General features: G+C 38.3%; 1 protein-coding gene across 1 annotated transcript; it reads left to right on the forward strand.

The window, feature by feature from the left end:
- Nucleotides 1–591: 591 nt before the first annotated feature.
- LOC143511739 (interferon-induced protein 44-like) lies at nucleotides 592–18611 on the forward strand. The gene is made up of 11 exons (XM_077001331.1): nucleotides 592–675; nucleotides 1706–1758; nucleotides 3176–3442; nucleotides 4653–4683; nucleotides 11342–11537; nucleotides 12314–12463; nucleotides 12744–12912; nucleotides 13182–13282; nucleotides 13381–13535; nucleotides 13651–13692; nucleotides 17017–18611. The coding sequence occupies exons 2-10, from the start codon at nucleotides 1716–1718 to the stop codon at nucleotides 13664–13666; spliced, it is 1128 nt and encodes a 375-aa protein (XP_076857446.1). The 5' UTR covers nucleotides 592–675; nucleotides 1706–1715; the 3' UTR covers nucleotides 13667–13692; nucleotides 17017–18611.
- The last annotated feature ends 1863 nt before the right edge of the window (nucleotides 18612–20474 follow it).

Here is a 20474-nt window from a genome sequence, read left to right on the forward strand (position 1 = left end):
TTGGGAAATATCATGTCTGTATATGGCTCAAGTTTGTCGATTTGATGTTTAACCACAGATAATATGAATGCTACGTCAGGTGACTACTTATACTAACAGGGTTGCCAACTTTTGACGTTCGCTTAGAGTGAGATTTTAACCTGGAGGAGGTTGACCGGAGGGGGGGGGGGGGGATGGTGGCGAACGTAAAATGGACACAAATTAAGTGTTATATCGTGATCTATCGATCGCCGGTGGTTGGCGCCAGAGCAAACTAGTAACTCATTGCATCATAGATGTGGATCAGAGGTAAATAAACTAGATTTTTTTTTCGGCGTGAAATATCGGAAGTGTGGCGTGAGAGCATGTGTCTCACGCTCAATGCGTGAGAGTTGGCAACCCTGTACTAATAATAATTAAACATCAATTAAATGAAGTAAGAATTAGCAGATTAATCCTCCACCTGAAGATAATCAGCACCCAGCACTTTCTTTTTTTGGTTTCTTATAAACCACTGGATTTCCAGACATTTCTAACTGGTTTAGCATGCTCTACAACACTGCACATCTTTAGTCACATTTTTATTATTGTTATTGCAGGTGAAACTGAAAGCAGAAAGCAAATATTAATAAAAGGAGTTGCAGAGAAGAAGAGTTGAACCACTCGCCCAATCCTCTTACTCAACTTCATATTGAGGTAAGTGATGCACACTTTTATGGTGCAGGATAGGAAAACTTGGCAAGGTTTGACTTTTAATAATAGCCTACACCAACACTGTTTAAACATTGCTTGTACAAGCATTGTAAGCTTGTTATTAAGTTTAGATAGCTGATAAACCTACACCATTTTACATTTTTACTTTTCTCTGTGGTTAATATAATAATAATAATTCTGCCTTGGCAATCTTCAAAACATATACTGACATTTCACTAGTGTATATAGTACATGATGGTATTTATGTAAAAAATTAAAAACAACATACATATCAATCTTCTTTGGGGAGATGATGTGTGGGTGGCAGTCTGACAGCTGAATAAATCAGGTGGCTAATAAACTGCTTATATAGACAGAAGTCATCTCAAGAGAACTTTTTATGTGGCAGTATTTTCAGTGTGGAAGTTGACCATTAGGACAGATCCAATCTGAATGTAATGGCATGCAAAGACCAAAACTCCACTTAATTGTTTAAGGGTAAACAGCACTCCTAAAATCCCCTAAAAAATACTACCACCACTGATACTAATCACTAACACTACTACTACTAATACAATTAATTAAAGATCAATTTAGAAAGAAAGTAAATTGAGCTGAATGGAATGACTAAGAAGTTGGTGATTGGGAGCAGGGGAGTGGCTGTGGTGATGATTGACAGGGAGAGAGGAGTGTGTGTGTGTGTGTGTGTGTTAATTAAAGATCAATTTAATGGGGTAATAATTAAGCAAAACGTGTCTACCTAGAGATAATTAGATACCTAGATAATCAGATACCTAGAGATAATCAGATACCTAGATAATCAGATACCTAGTGATAATCAGATACCTAGAGATAATCAGATACCTAGAGATAATCAGCATCCAGTTACAACTGCTTGTAGAAGCAATGATTAAACATGTATTTTTAACTTGCAGTGAAAACTAAAAACTGCATAAAGATAAAAAAATGAAAAGCAGTGTAAATGTAGCAACTAACCAATTTGTGAGAAACAAATGTATTTTTCATCTAACAGATACATTAAGATGAATCTCGGCTTTACATTAGGACTTTTTTCACCACAACCTGGTAAGTTTAATTTACAGTCTACAAACATCTACATAGACATTAGTCACACATTCACTCTCCACTACAATAAAGTTTGGTTTAAATTACATTTAGCTAAATTGCTATTCAAATTTGTGGAATTGTTGCTCAAAGATTAGGAATCAACACAAAAACGGAGATTTAATAATAACAAAAAGGTGCTCCAACATGTGACATTGCGGTTGTTGTGCAAACATATGCGGACACACTTGCTGTAGAGAGCGGGTCTCAGCACTAACAGGACTAACCTGACTGGTTAGCCTTACCACGCGTGCACGCAGAACACGAGACCCGTGGAGCCATCCAGAGCATCGGGAAGAGCTGAACACCTTCTACGCCCAATTTGATGCACACACCACCATGCCTCTTATTAGACCACATGTGCACAGTGAGCACACCACACTCCAGACAGTCATGGCTTCAGATGGGTGTTTAAGAGAGTCAATCCTCGCAAAGCACTAGGGCCAGATGGCATTACAGAGCGAGTGCTGAGACTGTGTCCTGACCAACAACTCACCAGGGTATTTCTTTAACTAACATCTTTAACCTGTCACTGAGCCAGTCCACTGTGCCCACAACCAAGACTACCACTGTTGTCCTGTCCTATAGCATCCTGTCTAAATAATTTTGGGCCCATAGCACTCACATCTGTCATAATGTGCTTAATGAACGTATCATTAAGACCCACACCTCCATCCCTGACACCCTGGACACGACAGAACGCATGCAGAGCGAACAGGTCCATAAATGATATAATTGCACTGGCAGTTCACACCTCCCTCAGCCATTTGGAGAAGGGAAAACTTATGTGAGAATGCTCTTTGTTTTTGTGTTCTTTAGTGCTAATGCACTATATGGTAAAAAATTATACAGGATTCGCTGCAGACGTCTCAGATTCCTGTGTCACCCTCACCCAGGGCCGGAGTGGGACACTTTTTCAGCCCGGGAGTTTCATGCCCAAATCCGGCCCAAAATTATTTTCCCCTCCCAATCGGCCCAAACTAGAGATTGACATGAGCCGGCCCATCGGGAATCCTCCCGAATCTCCCGATTAGCCACTCCGGCTCTGCCCTCACCAATGTCATGCGTAGATTCAAAAGACCAACTAAGAGTACCTAAACTCTGTTACTGTCTACAAAACCTCCATATTTCTACATTTTAGTCTAAATATTACGGAAAGCTAATCAGGAAACAAATGTGGAAAAGCATGACAATACTGGATGGAAGTGGTTTTTACTGTTCATGGGTGAGTTTCCCAAAACGTTCTTAGCGCCAAGTACTTCGTAACCTATTACTTTACGTACGAAGTTACAAAGTACTTAGCGCTAAGAACGTTTTGGGAAACTCACCCCAGATTGGAAATATTTTGTTGCCAACCTGTTCCTTGTTTTTCCAATAGCATTTATCACAGTTTTGGCAGATAAACAAGTGGAAGTGAATGGAAATGTGACACTGACCTGTCAAGTAAATACAAACAATTTAAAGGCAACATGGATGAAGAATGATCAGAGGTTGGATTGTGTGGAAGGCAAGCACTCCATATTTGTCACTGATACAAGACACAGCCTCACGATTAAGAACGCTGATGAAGGGGATGAAGGGGAGTACTCCATAAACCTGGAGAACCGGTCAGGAACCGCCTCCTGCTCTGCCAAGCTTATCGTTGGTTCGTAAACATCTTAGCAATTATATTCCTTAGCAATATAAACATACCTTACTCAGTACCTTTTTATAGTCTCTTTGAAATTAAACTTAAATGTAAAATACACTATTCACAAAAAGTTAGGGATATTTGGCTTTGTGAAGCCAAAATTTGTGAAAACATAAAACATTGATGAGGACTGTCTAAATACCAATTTTAATTGAACCAGGAAATGTATTGATTGATTAATGAATGAATGACACATTGAACAGTTGGACATGTGCATTCAAAAGTTTAGAGAAGGTCACATTAAGATTATCTGTAACGGTTAAAATGCATTTTAGGTTCATCCTGAAATTTCACCCATAATATCCCTACATTTTTGTGAGTAGTGTATATATTGGACAAGGTAACCATTTAAATTCCACCAATTATGACAGTCTGAATTAAAACTTTTAAACATTTAAAGACATTTAAACAAATATTCCATTTGTAATACCTAATATTCACTCCTGTTTTTAGACATTCAAAAGCAAATTTTCTGGGATCTTAGAATATAATTTCTCATGTAATAATAATAAAAGTATTATTACAATATAATTATTTTTGACAATAAAAGGGATTTCTTAAGGTCACATTAAGGTTAAGAAAGATATCGAAAGAAAGGTATTATAGAAAGTCTATATAATATTCATGTGACGTGGTGAGGCAGGCATGAACTGAAACATTCAATAAAAAGCCGTTTCATGAATGAGGAAGTGGAAGACAGTGGATAGGGGCAGTCACGAAGTTTACAAACAAAGTCACCAAGGCTACAAGATTACAACGTTTTCACAAGCATGGTCACAAAAGAAGCCCAACCTGGTCACATTAACATACAAGGGCGAAGACTAACAGTGAGGCAGTATGACATTTATATGCACAGACAAGGAAAGGAATTAGACACAGGTAAAGCAGGAAGCATTGCTAACCTGGGCGGGGATGGCAACCTGTAGGAAAAGAAAGTAAACAAAAGACACACGGAGACAATGCCACAAGGAATAGGGAGTGTTACAGTGTTACATTCAGTAATAACAGATATACAGTATCTACGTGAGATCTGTTATTTACTCCCTGTAGTGGGTGTCTAATACTGTAACAAAAACAGTTAATGTGTCTTTTTATTTATATTACTATTTAAGTTGTTAAATTACATTAAATTTAAAATAAAACATCTCTCACCCACTTTTTATAGCTATCAAGCCATGGAGAACAATACCTGAAAAGTAAGTCCACATCACTGCATACACATGAAGGATTTTAAGTTAATATCCACTTTAAATTTTGTTTAGTGCTTGTGGAAACTGACAGGCCTGGTGCTGGGTGTTGTGTTGATATCAGGCAGTACAGTTCAGCTGTTTTGTATGTTTAAATATTACTGACAAACATATAGGTTTGGGTAGGATGGGGTGGTGCCTTCTCATATTTGCTCATTCACAAATGTTCATATCAACTTTAAGCATTAGATTAGATATTGTATTTAGGTTAACAGAATGGAGTGACTAAGAATGAAGCAAGTAAGGATTTTTTTTCCAGCCTGAAGAATTTAAGAAATGCAATACGCAAAATGCCAAAAAGCCAAAGAACTGGGTAAATTTAGAGTCAGAATTCAGAGTTGCTAGGGAACTGGTGTTGGGGTGTGGCTTGAAAGACAAAGGAGTGTGAGAGAAGTTAAGGCAGGAAGTGTGACAGTTAGCAACCATGTGCTAAGCTACACTGTAAAAAAAATCCTAAAAAAATGGTAAATTACTGGCAGCAGCGGCTGCCAAGCAAAATCTTTTATTTTAAAGTAAAAAACCCTGATTTAAATTAGGCGGAAAAACTATAAATTTACAGAAAAATTCATTAAACATTCTGAATACCATTACCATTATTTTACAGATTTTTCCTGGATTATTATGATTGAGCACTTTTAATAGAGTGACAGCACTAATATTTTTGCAGAGAAATATAGTTATTTTACAACTTTTCCCTGAATTATTATGATTATTATGCAGAAGCGCCCCCTAGTGGGCCCGCCGGCGGGCCCAGCTCCTTTACGGCGATATAAAACATATTAAACATTAATGAATCTCCGAACAACAGCGCTTAAATCAAAATTTCCTATCCCATCTACATGCCTACCGAGTTTCAGCCGTCTACGTGCAGCCGATCGCGAGATATCCGGCTTTGAAGTTGACCACAAAAGTGCACCCCGCGAGGGGGTCTCCCGACATATCCGTTTACAAAACATATTTATGTTGTGAAATGTCTTAATGTTTTGTCACCTAAAAATCGTTTACTAATAAGGCTTTAATTTAAGACCTTAACAGCGTAGATCCGTTGTGGTTAAGTACCTTAAAAAGCTTGCTCACCTCACTGCAAAATTTTCCAAAATCCGCTTCCTGAATGAGACACTCCGACAAATCTGCCCCCTAAGCGTCACAGAAGCATTCTTAACGCTGATTTGACCCCTCATTACAAAGCTGCAGCGGTTCTGCTTTGATTTGAGTGGTTTTTATTGGTCTAAAGTGGGGTAGTGACTTTGAGTGACAGGTTTTACAACCTCTCCCACGGCGAGGTGCGAAGGGGAGGGGGGGAGGGTGAACCAATAAGCCCACAGAGACAAGCTGGCGCCTCAGAAGTGATTGAAAGCTGTTCTAACCAATAGTGTACATCCTTCCGAAGCTAACCAGCCCTCATATGACATGATTGGTCAAGTATATTTTTAAATTGAGCCCTCGGAAACTGGCGCTTCATTTCCAATTTCGGCCGCTAGCATAGCAACATAAGCTAACCCTTTGCTAACCTAAGCTAAGCTCCCCAGAACACACTGTTCGGCGAAACTGAAGCAGCCATGGATTATTTTGTTTGTTTTTATGCGGATTGTGGATACTTTTGAACATAAACGGATTACTTTGTGTGGAATATATGAGCAATTTTCGGAATTTTCGCCAACCCGGAAGTGAGACGGTACACCGGCTACGACGCGATTCTACGTACTGTGAGTAACAATGGATAATTTTTCATAAGCGATATTGTACAAAATATATATTCTAATACTAAACATTAACTAAGCGTTAGATTATAAACAGTTTTAGAGCGTTTGAGTGCTGCAGCACTCTGTATCGTGTCGGATGCTACCGGAGTTGGCTACGGTAACCTAGCTTATGCTGTCGGACTATATTGGACATAAATATGATATCATAACGTTCATATTTGGACATGAAATTTAGTCATTGGAATTTTCTGGTCTTGCTGTAATATGTGCAGCATTGTTGTTTGTCGTAGCTCCTCGGTTTCGTGTAAGGAATTTGTTGGCATGTTAGCTTAGTTGGCTAATGGTGTGTGTCGGGTGTGGCATATTTAGACATGGGTGTGGTGCACTTGACATACCTTGGATAAAGCTGAATAACTTTTCAATGCTTGCATGGATTTGCTCCATTTTTTCTGTGTTGTTAGAAAAGACCCTAGCGAAATTTATTGTAATTTCTGATACCTAATTTGAATAACTATGTGAATATACATTCCAGTCATGTTCAAGTTCAAGTCAGCATTTGTGACATTCCTGGCATATTAGCATCTGCAATAGAGGCTCTAAAATAAACCAAATTATGTGAATATGATACTGAAGTGTATTAATATGTTCCCCCAACTGCCTACTTCAGTTTGAGCCATGAATGATAATTTTCCTATATGTACAACTTGAGATATCTAGTTTTAATGTGAACTATGTCAAAAATGTTAAAAATGGCCACCGGGCGTGCGAATCTGCAGTATAAGGTTAAAAAAAGTGACTGCACTAATATTTTTGCAGAGAAATATTATTGTTGTTCAACTTTTAACTGAATTATTACAATTACAATTCATTATTACAATCCAGCTGCAAGATGAATTTTAATTGCATAGGATTTTCTCCATTAATCTGGAAAGGTTTTGACAAAAAATACCGCAGTTTTAAGTCTGTTCATATTCATTACATGTTGTAACGGCTTCGAGTCAAAAGGACAAGAATGAGCCATGACACCAATGTTAGTGAACTGTTATTTTATAAGCAACACACTAAAGGGAGGGGGAACACTAACGCACATACAACATACATCCAGGGAAACGGGGAACTCACGAATGCTGGGAAGTCTGTAGACTCCACCCCTCAACGCTGCCCATTGGCTGACAGTACAATATTCAGCCACCACAGAACGTGATAGAGGCAGATAAAAAAAAACCCCATTAATGTCTGCCACCCAAAATTAAATGTGACTATTAATCATTAGAGATAGAATAGTCGGCGACGTTCCTAGCAAATTAGACTTAAAAGCCTGTTCCATTACAATGTATGTCTACCAGTATATCAGTTCATCTGTCTCTCAGTGTGTTACAGGTTATTTCCTTGGTTATGTTCAAGTATAGACCCAGTGTTTAGAAATGTTTATTTTAAAACTTCAGCACCCAAACAAACTGCCATTTTCTACTGCCATTGACTGCACAAGAACTAAAATGAGAACTGACATCAATAGAGATGGAACAATCAACATAAATCTCCTACAGCCATTACTACAGTTACATACTTTAGATATGCCAATGTAAAAATCTAATGTCTGACCTGACATTAGGAAGTCACTCTTCATTTTGTAGTCATCATAAAAATGAGTATAATCATGATTTTCAAAAGCAGAAATGGTTTTTTTTCTTCGTCAAATCAATTACCATCACGTTCTGTGGCAAATTAATATGTCCGGACCCTATATGTTTTGATCTGTGTACATTTTTCTCCTGAACATCAATGGATCCTCTGAATTACGAGGACACCTAACAATCAAAATACGAGTATTGCTACATGTAAGCTATTACTATGAAAACACATTGAAAATCATGTTTAATTTTAATGATTTATTTTAAATTGTTGTGACTTATTCTAATCCTTTTTAGTTTATTTAATCTCTTGTTGCCTATTCCCTTGTAAAGTGTCCTTGTGTGTCTTGAAAGGCGCTTATAAATAAAATTCTATTATTATTATTATTATTATTATTATTAAACCAGCAGTGCCAAACAACTAAACACATCGCCGAAAGACATTAGATAATACAAGTTAATAAGATTTTGATTAAAATAACAGAACAATTGCTGTAATTGTACATGAATCTGTATGTAATTTAAGAAAGCAGAAAAATACCGTATAAATAATACTGTATTTTTTCTGTAAAAAAAGAGAAAAGCATGTAACTTGTAATTATTATCATAATACTTAAAATAAAAGATTGTAACAGCGGGTGCAGGAGGCAGACACCACGACGTATACGGTGCACATATAACATTTATTTACACTTCGACACGTAAGCTCTGTGCGTAGCGCAAGCAGCACACACTCACGCGGACACGTAGCTTTAGACAAAGACGAGCACAAGACACTGCGCGAACGCACATTATATAGGTGAGTTACACAGACCCACGTGATCTCGAGACAAGGCACAGGTGTAACAAACGAACACGCTCACAAACAACCCACACCCACGGAAGTACAAACATGGACATAACCGCACGCAGACGACAATATGACACGCCCACAGGGAAGGGTCCGGAGCTGTTCCGTGACAAAGATATTTTGTCAAATTACAAATAATGTCTGTAATTTTACAAAGTTTTGTATACAATTGGAAAAAAATTTTAATTAGTTATTTTCCATAAAATTAGGATTTTTTTTACAGTGTAGTCATATTTTGTTTGTGGAAGAAAATGTATTGTAAGCTGTTTGTTGTATTCTCACAGCACAGTTGGCAATTCTTTGTGTTTATTCAATTCTGCACTGAAAGTGCTACTGCTGCACTGAGTGTATTTTCTATTATGGGATGTTGTGACTTACAGAGGTGGAAAGAGTACTGAAAAATTGTAATTGAGTAAAAGTATCATTACTTTGCCTAAAATCTACTCAGAGTAAAAGTAAAATTACCCATCTCAAAATTTACTCGAGTAAAAGTACAAAATTACTTCATTTAAAATGTAATTTGAGTAAAAGTTACTTAGTTACTTTCAGTTATTTAATGCATGGATGAATCATGAACCAAATTCATTAAAAGTTGTTTTAATCGATTTCAAAGCGTTTTTAAGTGTGCACATCCACACTTGCAAAAAGATCAGCTGGGCTCAGGAACATACTTCCTCACAGCACAAGGATAGTCACAATGTCACGGTGAGGCGGCCCCTACTGGTCGCCTCCGTCCACAGCGGCTGTTGTTGTTGTTGTTGTTGTTTTGTTGCGTTGTGTTCCTCCCTCAGGTGGGCGAAGCCCGCGATCCGTCTCACCTGAGGGTCGTTTGTTTGCCTATATATGTCTTGTCTTTGTACCAGTTGACCGCTGGTCCTTATATCCTTAATTTGGATCTATGTCACGGGTTTTTGGTTTGCGCACTTTCAATTAAACCATACTTGTTCCCTGAGACTTGGCGTGATCGCTTCCATTTTATTTCGCACTCCCTGCCCGTCACACACAACCTGTACCATAAAGTGCAAACAATTTTCATTCCTATTGTCCAACGGACAACACTATGATAAGAATAAAGACATTTAAATTACAAATTATTCAAAAAACAAAATTACCACAAAATTAAGTGCCCACAAGATGCCACAAATCAAACTAAAATGCAACAGGATTCCACTAATCACAATAAAATGCCCACAGGATCCCACATCAAAAATTAAAAAATGCTCATAGGATCCCACAATTTAAAAGTAAGTGCTCACAGGATCCAACTATTCAAAATACAGTGCCTACCGGATCCCACTATTCACAATAAAATGCCCACAGGTTGCCACAACTCAAAATAAAACTATTTAAACGCTCACAGGATCCAACTATTCAAAATACAGTGCCCACAGGATTCCACTTTTTACAATAAAATGTCCACAGGATCCCACAGAACCTGATAGATAGAAGATTTAAAGATAGAACAATCTCATCCTTTTGGAAAAAAAGTGCACCAGATTACGACCCGATTATGAGACAATGGAAAGGGTGCGTGCAAGTCAAGGCCATGCAATTGGCCTTAAGTTCTGGGACTCAGAAGTTTAAATTTCATTAAATTTACATTAAATTTTTCACCATCAATATTTTTTTACTCAGTAATTTGAGGGCGCTCAAATGTAGTTGTCAGGTCCTGCACTCCCCAATCTCGCCACCAGAGGTCTGACTCCCCAGAGTTTTAGAGCGCACCAGCTGTCTGTCGTTACAACTGATTATGAAGCGTATTTAACACTGCCAGCCCCCTCTCTCATTACGAAGTATTGCCATTCTTTCACAGTCTGCATACCAAGCCTTTATATCGTTAGTCTCTCTGTGTATGATTCTCTGCCTGGTTTTCTCGACGTTGCCTTGCCTTGCCTTTGATATTACCTCTGTTGCCTGGATTACTCAACCCCTGCCTGTACGACTACGTCTCCTGGATTGTCCTATTAAACCCTATGACCTGCACATGGATCCCAACATGCCTCACGAGTCTGATTCGTTACAGTAGTGAAGTAAAACTACTTGGGTCAAAATGTACAAGTAAAAGTAAAAATTACATATTTCAAAAACTACTCAGAAAATTACTCATAAAAGTACTCAATTACAGTAGTGTGAGTAAATGTAATTAGTTACTTTCCACCCCTGGTGACTTACCATTGCAAATATTAGGGACCATAACACAATACTTTTTTGTATAACTAAAATACATTAATAAGCTTTAAAATACTATATTTCCTCAAAGCTGAGCGACAGTTTAACAATGAATATGAGGGAATTATATACTAGTTATAATATAGGCTACTATAAAATACTAAATACTATAATACTAATTATACAACTAGTTCACAAGAAAGTGGTCTGTGGTCTGTTACTGTATGTTTATGTATTCTTTCTGTTTCTTGCAGACAGGATGAAATGATTAAGTTCCTAGAAACATATCAAATCTGTACATCAGAAGTCAAGGAGCTTCGCATCCTTCTGAATGGACCAGTTGGATCAGGGAAATCCTCCACCATTAACACCATCAAAAGCATCTTTGAAGGGCGGCAGGTTGTCAATTGTCTGGCTGCTTCAGAGAGTACCACAAGTTTTTCTCATCATGTGAGTATGAACTGTAGGAGGATACTGTGATAGAACGGAGACAGGCTTTGTGTCAGGAACACGCATCTGAACACTGAACATGTATGTAGACAGCTCATCATATCGTGAGACCTGCACATGGTCAGGCACATCGGAAATGACAGGAAGGGAGAACACGTTAACAGATCATTTAGAAATACATTCAGGGATTTACATCTTGATTTACTTCTGAGAAAATTACTACTGAATGAGTTGAAGCTAAAGGAACGGGTCATAATTTTATTTATTAAAAACAGTTGTACTGAGAGTTTTCATATCTGTTAGTACTATGTGGTGATAAATAGCAAAGTTTAAAGGTTTTTATGTTTCAAGAATGCTGGTTGACCAAAGAGTTATTAGACTGTGGATTTTAAAAGGCCTTAGCAAACATGAAATTTGTTATATTTCTAGTTAATATTGTTCCAGAAACATTTGTGCATTTGGCATTGATCAACCTTGGAGCTTCCGCAAATTATCAGAAAGTTTATTATTGTTATACCGGTTCTCCAGGGACGTGATTAGGGGAGACAGATGTGTAGAGTCAGTGTTGATGAAAGCTTGATCGGCATGGACATGGTGGGTCACATAGTGATTGTCTGAAAGGACTGTAGCAGCACGAAGATGTGATGTTCGGACAGACGTCCTTCATCAGCTATGCAGCAAAGCGCTGATGAAGAACCTCTGTCCTGTTTTGTGAACTTCACTACAATTTTGAAGATTTCGTTCTCTGTATGTTTATGTATATATAAAATTCTCAGTACAAAAAATACACCATTGGAAATCAGCACACTGGACAATTACCTTTCGCCTTCTATGATGTCATGGGTTTCGAGAAGGACCAGAAAGAAGGGATGCACACTAGTGACATCATCAATGCTATTAAAGGCCACATACAAATTGATTATGAAGTAAGAACTTTTGTCTGTGCACGCACAAACACACAAGAAATATATTAATGAATAAATTATTAAACAAATGGACCTAGATGTAAATAGATTTATGATACAATTTTAAAGCCAGCTGTTTGCAGTATTATTTGAATGAACTGAAGGTACATATTAATCTATAGTAATTGAATGTGTAAATTAAAATCCCCTCAATGTACAGTATACAATCCAAACTTGCATAATACAACGAGAGACACTTTTTTTTCCACCTCTCATTTTGCTGTTAATTTTGTGATTTTAGTTCAAATCTGATCCAATAACTCCAGACAGCAAAAGTTACATCAGCAATCCCAGTCCGAATGATCAGACTCACTGTCTAGTGAGTGTTGTACCAGCAGACAAAATTGGCATTATTTCTGATGAAGTCATCAAGAAAATGAAGACAATCCGAATTGAAGCTAGTAAATTTGGTGAGTGTAAATTGTTGTTATGGACATCACTTGTTGAGGATCCAAAACTGTAAGAGTCAAAGGCAAATAACAATTATGTACAAGTTGGGGTGTGCAAGGTGCCAGACAATTGTACTACTGTAGTATTATTATTATTATTATTTAACATAGCTCAGTTTTTGGCATGTCAATCGCAAGTCATGTCAAACGCAATAGGACCATGTTGTCAGAGAAAATATGACATGCTTACTTAGATGGATCTTTTCATATGTTTACTGGCTGTGCTGCAGGGATCCCTCAAATTGTTTTCATGACAAGAGTGGATATGGCATGCAGACATACAAAGGACGATTTGACCATGGTCTACAAAAGCAGGAAGATCAAGGAAAAAGTGAGTTGCTTTGCAAGTTTATACATGATGTACTTTCGATAGGGTAACACAGTCTAATATTGTAATTTGTAAAGTAACGACACTGCGTGTGTTCCCAGATGAAGACCTGCAGTCAATTACTGGGAATACCAATGAACTGCATCTTCCCTGTGAAGAACTACCATGAGGAGACTGAGATAGATGAGAAGATAAACTGTTTGATGCTGCATGCTTTCAAGCAGATTGCAAATTTTGCAAATGACTGTCTGAAAAGGTATTCTAACACACCGAAACATGCAGAATGTTTCTTTAAACAAATAATCTGGATCAGCATTTGGTGAAAACAGCCTATTACTGTCTCAGTTTACCTCTTCCTCTCACCCTTCTAGAAACATCAAAGGTTAGCAGGAACAGGACGTCACCTGAAACATGTATGTCTACACTCCATATCTTAAACAGGCATTAAAGAACGTGCTTGTTTTAGGGTTTATCACTCTCTGCTGTGACCATTTGACTCTTCTTGCCTGAGCTTTTTGCACTTGTCCTAAGACATCCGGCACTCATAATTCAGAGATTCAAGACTTTTCTCTTTTTCAATTATCAGAATTCAGGATTTGGGGGATTTTTCTATTTCCGTGCCTCTTACCAATGCATGTTTTAAACTCTGTGGTTCCAAAGTGCTAATAGATTTTAACTTACACCAGATGGAAGAATCTTCCATGTACATATAAAGGTATCAAAGTATCTTTGTGATTTCATTTGTACTACCAGGTCTCAGGTCAAACTGGTTTCATTAAAGGAACCACTAACCCACACAGACTACTTGACCTGATACTTTAGTCTTCAGTCCACAAATGGAGAGCACCACAATCACTCTAGTGTTGTGTCGTTCTTAGGCCTGTAACGATAACAAAATTTTCAGAACGATATATTGTCCCAGAAATTATTGCGATAAACGATAATATTGTCATTTTAAAGTGCCATTATAGAATTTTTTCTTGCTTCTGGGCTCCCCAAAGGAGCTTTAAGACAATGTGCCACAATAATAATATAGTAGCATAATAATACAATTACACCAGTTTGCAGTAATGTAATGTATTTTAGAGCTCATGTATGGGGTCATATTTGAGCTTGACCACATATCTGTAGTGGCAGAGAGGAGATGTCTTTAATCTCCTTCAGAACGCCATCTTTCACTTCATTATATAAGGTTGGAATGGCAGTTTGGGAGACATAGGTTTCTTTTGGAAGTTCATACTGCTTGTCAAATCTTTGCAGCATGTTTATAAATGTTTTCTTTTCGACCTTATTTAACAGCAGCATCTCTGACTATATAGCGAGTTAAGCCTGGTTTATACTTGACGCGGCACAAGGGTCCGCGCGGCGAAAATGACGTAATCGCGGTGGCACCGCCCAGTGCGCGAGGGCCTCGTGCGCGAGGGCCTCGTGCGCTGTCGATTCGCGAGGTCATGCACCTCTCGAATTTTGTAACTTCGCGCGCGACGCGCCTCAGCGCATTTAACAAAGTCATGTTTTTCAGGGTTTATACACCTATACAAGGTGGAATTCAAGCACTTTTACGTCACTTTCAAGGTCCATTTCTATATTTCCCAGCACGTTAAACTTAATTAAGTTAAATATTTATACATATACTCGTAATAATTCGCTTTTTATCACATTATTTAATGGTTATTTTCAAAATGCCCAATGTTAACGTCTTCACGTTCTCTCATGTTTCGTCCTGGAATTACAAGAGGCTCGTATTTGTTAATGTAATACAAGAGAACTGTTCAGTCAGACAGCTATTTGTTGTGAAACGAAGTAGTTACAATTTCAAGCATTTTCAAGTACTTTAGCCTAAATTCCAGCACTTTTCAAACCTGAAACACAAAGCAACATAAAAATTTGTCAGGTAAATGTTCAGTTCCCTGTTTTTAATTTCTTTATACTACCATATCGTTTCAAACACTGCAAAGAAATGTGACGCGGCAAGTATGAACAAGGTTTGTGCGAGGTGGGCGGAGTCACGCGCTACGGTAACTATAATAACCATTAAATAATGTGATAAAAAGCGAATTATTTCAAATTATTTCGAATCATTTCGAGTTCTATTAGCCTTGAATACATTTGCGAACACATCTGCACCTGTGTGTGTGGAGGCACTGTTATTGATGCATACGCTCTCCGTGTACTGCCCTCATTTCCTAACCGGTAGATGTCGCTCTCTGATCACAGATTTGTCTTCCGTTAAGGGGGGAGGGGGGTGCGAGAGAGCAGCACTGCGTGCCTTTCTGAAATCTAACATAGTTGCGGTTTATTCTCATGTAAACAAATTGCGCGGAAACCCAATGGCCAATTATCGACATCAGCAAAAATGATCGCGGTAAAAAAAATTATCGTATGATAAGTCGATAATGTAATTATCGCGACAGGCCTACTCGTTCTCGAACGATTCATTCAAATGAACGAATCATTTGAGTGAACGTACTGAATCGAATCACTTCCTCAGCTGATTTGTTCCTTTCTCGGTTCAGTAGTTGAGCTCAGCAGCGACCGAGCAGGCCGACAGGGGAACTGCTGTGTGGTCTGTGAATCACAGAATCACCCGCGAATCTGGAGGCGGAGACTCTCATTGCGAGGGAACTGTGCTTGCTTAGTGATTCATTCACTGAACTGAGGGCTCTCGTTCATTCTCTGATTCGTTCACTGAACGTACTGTCACTGTGATTCACATTTGCAGTGCCACCCAGATAAATGTTGGCACGTGATTCACGTTTGCACTGCCACTCACTCACATTTTCTTTTTGATTGCACATTTAAGCTGATATTTTCTTCTGAATGTACAGTTTTTTATCTTAATTTTACTCTTAATTTAATATTTATTTTGCACTCAAAGTTGTAGGTTAGTTCATACTTATTTTTTGTATAATGTTACAATGATCCTGTACCACTTCGGGCTTCAGCTGTTGTGAATTCACTGTTTCGTGGGTTTTTATAAGATATTAATGGGGAAAAATAATTTGTGGGGCTTCGCATTAAAAAAAAAAAATGCTTCTGGTAGACAGGGTGAAGACCATGATTGGACATTTATTCCCAGCAATACCACCCTGAATGGGACGGTTGTTGATCTACTTGAGTGATTATACTTATTGTCAAATGAGTTTAAAATGAATGCTCATATTGTTCAAAATTGGATTTGTTAACGCAGTGATCTAGCAGGCGGAAGGGAGAAACTGGCCTAGTAAACACTATGGCTGGCTTAGTGTTCCTTGGGTGTTGTGATTGAGAGATGCATTAAAAAAGTGTTTGAACCCAAATGCAGAAAATGAATCCAACATATAAACAGATGCTAAGGAGACACTTAATAGTTGATCTAACACCTGACCAACAATATACTGTATATCTGTATTATTCATACTCAGTTATATATATGCTTTATGTTTGAATGTCTATGCTCACAACAACATCATTCATAGAATTAAATTCTATGAGGTGACACTGTGGACTTTAAGCTGATGATTTCAGTCTATTTTCCTTTTACATAAGACATGATGTGATTTATTTCATTATTTAATTTTCAGTAATATTATTTCTTTTACTAATCACCGGTGGGGACATGTAATGGAATTTTTTAAAGTAATCGAATTATTTCTTAGTTTGTATGTTCTTAGTGGAAAACAGCTAAGTTTAAAAGAACTGTGCGAATGCTGCAATGAATAGAAACTGTGTTAATGCCAAAACATGTTTTATTACAGGTGTAGACCAGGAATCCCATTCCAAGATATCCTACTGTCCCTGGACCAATCAGGATGTGTCCCCGCCCCCAGACCATAAAAGGAAGAAGGCAGTAACCTGTTGTTGGCTTTTTGCTCACTTTGCTGCTTGGTTGTTTCTGTGGTTACTCTGTTTAACTATTTGACTTCTGTATATGTCCTTGTTTCTTTGTATCTTGACCTTGCTCTTGCTTTGCCCTTGAAAAAAAAACTGGTTACTGTTATATATAAATTTTACATAGTATAATTGTATATAGTGTTGGTCTGTGCACATGGGTAGGAAGTGGCTGCCATTTTGTTTGGGGTGGTGGATTTTTTAAACTGTTAAGTTTATTGACTAGGAAGTTAGTGTAGTCCTGAGTCCTGAGTTTCTTGTTTCTTGTTTCTAGAGTTTATTTGTTGCTTTTACAAATATTATCTTTTGAAACACTTATAACTTGACAATAACCATTCAATAAACATTGTAACAGACTTGCACATTGAAATAACAGCGCCCCCTTAGCGGTCAAATAAATGAAAACGCAAGGCGCTCAATTCAAGTAAAGACTTGCACAGTCTCTATATATGAATAAAGGGGAAGTCTGTATAACAAGGCTGTTATTCATAATTATTATGAATCAAATTTTTCATAAGTAATCAATCAATATTGCTAAACGTATTTGTTTTACAGATACAAATACATTGTCCCTATTGTGATATACTGAAAATGCACAATTGCCGTTCTCACATATTTGGGCTTGTGGTTCATCACACGCTAAGCCTAAACGTAAGCCTAGACCAGGTCACAATGAAATAACACAATGAATAACATAATGAAAATGAACTGTGAACACTGCAACAAAGCTTGTAAGCAGCATGGCAACTATGTCCACTATAAACTAAAAAAATTACAGAGGGTGATTGAAGGGTATAAAGGTATGAGCTCAGCTAAGGTATGAGCATTTACCTGACCCAGTGGCGTGCACAGACATTTTCGGGGGCAAGTGCTTGACTTTGACTTTTATTTGTAACATTCTCTAAACGTGAGTTTTCAATGGAATAAAAGTCACAACACCAACTGATAAAATTCATATCCAATATTAACTATATACAGTCATGTCCTTCAGTTAACTTCTGTTTACCCTCCACTGTCTGCAGGCCTTGTTGCATATATTTTGCAATCAGTAAATCAATAGGCCTACAATTAAGACACAAGCTAAATCTAACACATAGATTTGCAAACTCCACCTTAATTATTTGTATGTGGTCGTCCTCACGTTATCTATCATTGATTTGGGCTAGAGTGACTAGTTTATCAGGTGACCAGTCAGCTAAAAATGCTTAGTAGTTTGGTGCTGTATGAGACATTTTACTGCACAACAAAATGATTTCACATTGGGCTTAGAGGACAAACGGTACGATTTGACTTGATGTGTATGTGACCTGGCTGGTGGGGACAGGAGAAGAAGTCTATCTGTGACCGTGCGTGCTGTGCTGAAGACGCTTCCTTCCACTCGCTGAACTGAACTGCTGCTGCAGCGCATCTGGTGTGACAAAGGAAGAGAGAGGTCGGGTGTGTGTGAGGTGGTGGTGCATTTCAGGGCATTGTTTTTAATCGCTCAGGTTTTCAAAACATCACATCAAATCGACCTCAGTAAAATTATAATAATAATAATTTAAAAACCGATAAAAAAAATTTAAAAACCGTTTCAAAAGGGAACTTTCATTGATAAAGGGCAGAGTTGGTGGTGCTTTAGCACCACCTGATGTCTGTGTGCACGCCACTGACCTGACCCCCTGTAATTTGAAAAAAATTATATAAATATGCAAGCCAAAAGGATACGTAAAGCTAGACCCTGCCTTATTAAACTTCCTTATTAAACCAAAGAGCAACAGAAAAACATTAGTTAGATTTCTAGAAAGAATAAGAACTTGCGCAAGAAAGTTAAGCTAACCCAAAGAAGAACTTGCACAGTACAGCCCCTGCCCCGTAACTTCTGGAATGGGTTTGTGTAGTCTGTGTCTGGTTATGTCCATTTATGTATTTCCTTTGGGTGTGGGTTATGTGTGCGTTGTAATGCGGTGATTATGGGAACGTACACACCGTGTATAGAAACAGAGAGAAGGGTGGAACCAAGTGCCGACTTATGCTGTCAATACATTTGGCAGAGCCAAATGGAGAGAAGGAAACACGTACCACAGCACAGAATAACCAACACAAAACAACGCGGAAGACTCAATGTGTAAAAGAAAAGAAAACGAATCCGTGAGAGCACGGAGGAAATGGGAACAAAAAACAACGCGGAAAACTCAACGCGTGTAAATTAACACTCAACCGCACAGAGACGGGAGAAGAAAACAAAATAACAAAGGCAACTAAAAGGACGCGGAAAAATGCAATGCATAAAACGAAACCAAGGACGCCAGGGGAAGTAACTGGCAGCAGGCAAAAAATGCACCATCAAAACAAAACCCTTCCCAAAATAAAGGTATAATGGATAGGAAGTAAAACAGGTGGAGGAAAACTTGAGATGGGGTAGGAAGCGATCCAGGAGAAAGAAACTCGAATAAGTGAAAGATCTACAAGAGAGAGAGAGGTGGTGATTGTTACATTGTTACATAGTGCAACCACAGAAAAAACAGAGAAAGGCTGAAAATGCACCGGCATGACCAAAACGATTCAGCAGTGAGCCTTCACAACAAACTTCCTTAAGTAGCGTGGGAGACACCTGTGACAGACCACTGCTGATTAGTCTTATTAAGTCTGGGACTGACTCGGGAGCCTCTAGTGGAGGCTGGAGGAATGGCATCTGAGCCAGCCCTGACGTGTGTGTTCATTCGTCTCGATCGTCTTGTCTTTCAGTTTCGTTTTACTTGTGAAAAGCACATAAATCGCACACACATATGGTGATCAAACTTAAGGCAGACAAAGACTGAGTTCAGCAGTTCAGCCCCAGACCTGACACGAAAGGTGGAGCCAGAGCACAGATCACCAGCACCGGAACCTCCCAGAATCTGCCAGCAGAAGAAAGACATTCAAACAACGGTAAATTAACGAACAAATTCCCTGGACGCCATGCTGGAAGCCCTGCATTTTACAAGGGTGGCAATGCTGGGATTGGACCAGCAGGTTGGGGACCCTGAGGCACCGGGGCTCTTGTGGCAGGACAGAAGGACAGAATTAGTGGTGCATAGTCAGTCCTTTCTAACCCTTTTTCTCTTCTAAGAGAAAAGCGGACACAAAAATAATGCACGAATATTAAAAATGTAAAAGAAATAAATAACTCCCAACACACACCCACTACACATGCGCTGCAAAATATCAATTACAATAACTATCGTGTCTTAAAGAGGAGTTTGACATGCATTAATCAGTCTCTCTAGGTTGTGAGATAATTATTTACATTTTTGATGAATGGCAGGTTGCTAATTCATGCAGATAAAGAGATTTGATAAAGAAC

This window comes from Brachyhypopomus gauderio, chromosome 4, assembly GCF_052324685.1.
Source record: "Brachyhypopomus gauderio isolate BG-103 chromosome 4, BGAUD_0.2, whole genome shotgun sequence".
Classification (NCBI taxonomy): Eukaryota; Metazoa; Chordata; class Actinopteri; order Gymnotiformes; family Hypopomidae; genus Brachyhypopomus; species Brachyhypopomus gauderio.

What these genes read in the sequence shown, in the direction of transcription:
- LOC143511739 (XM_077001331.1), top strand. Translation starts at nt 1,716, where the DNA reads ATGAATCTCGGCTTTACATTAGGACTTTTTTCACCACAACCTG. An exon ending in CCACAAGTTTTTCTCATCAT is followed by an intron (nt 11,538 to 12,313) that starts GTGAGTATGAAC and finishes TAAAATTCTCAG; the next exon opens with TACAAAAAATACACCATTGG. An exon ending in GCAGGAAGATCAAGGAAAAA is followed by an intron (nt 13,283 to 13,380) that starts GTGAGTTGCTTT and finishes GTGTGTTCCCAG; the next exon opens with ATGAAGACCTGCAGTCAATT.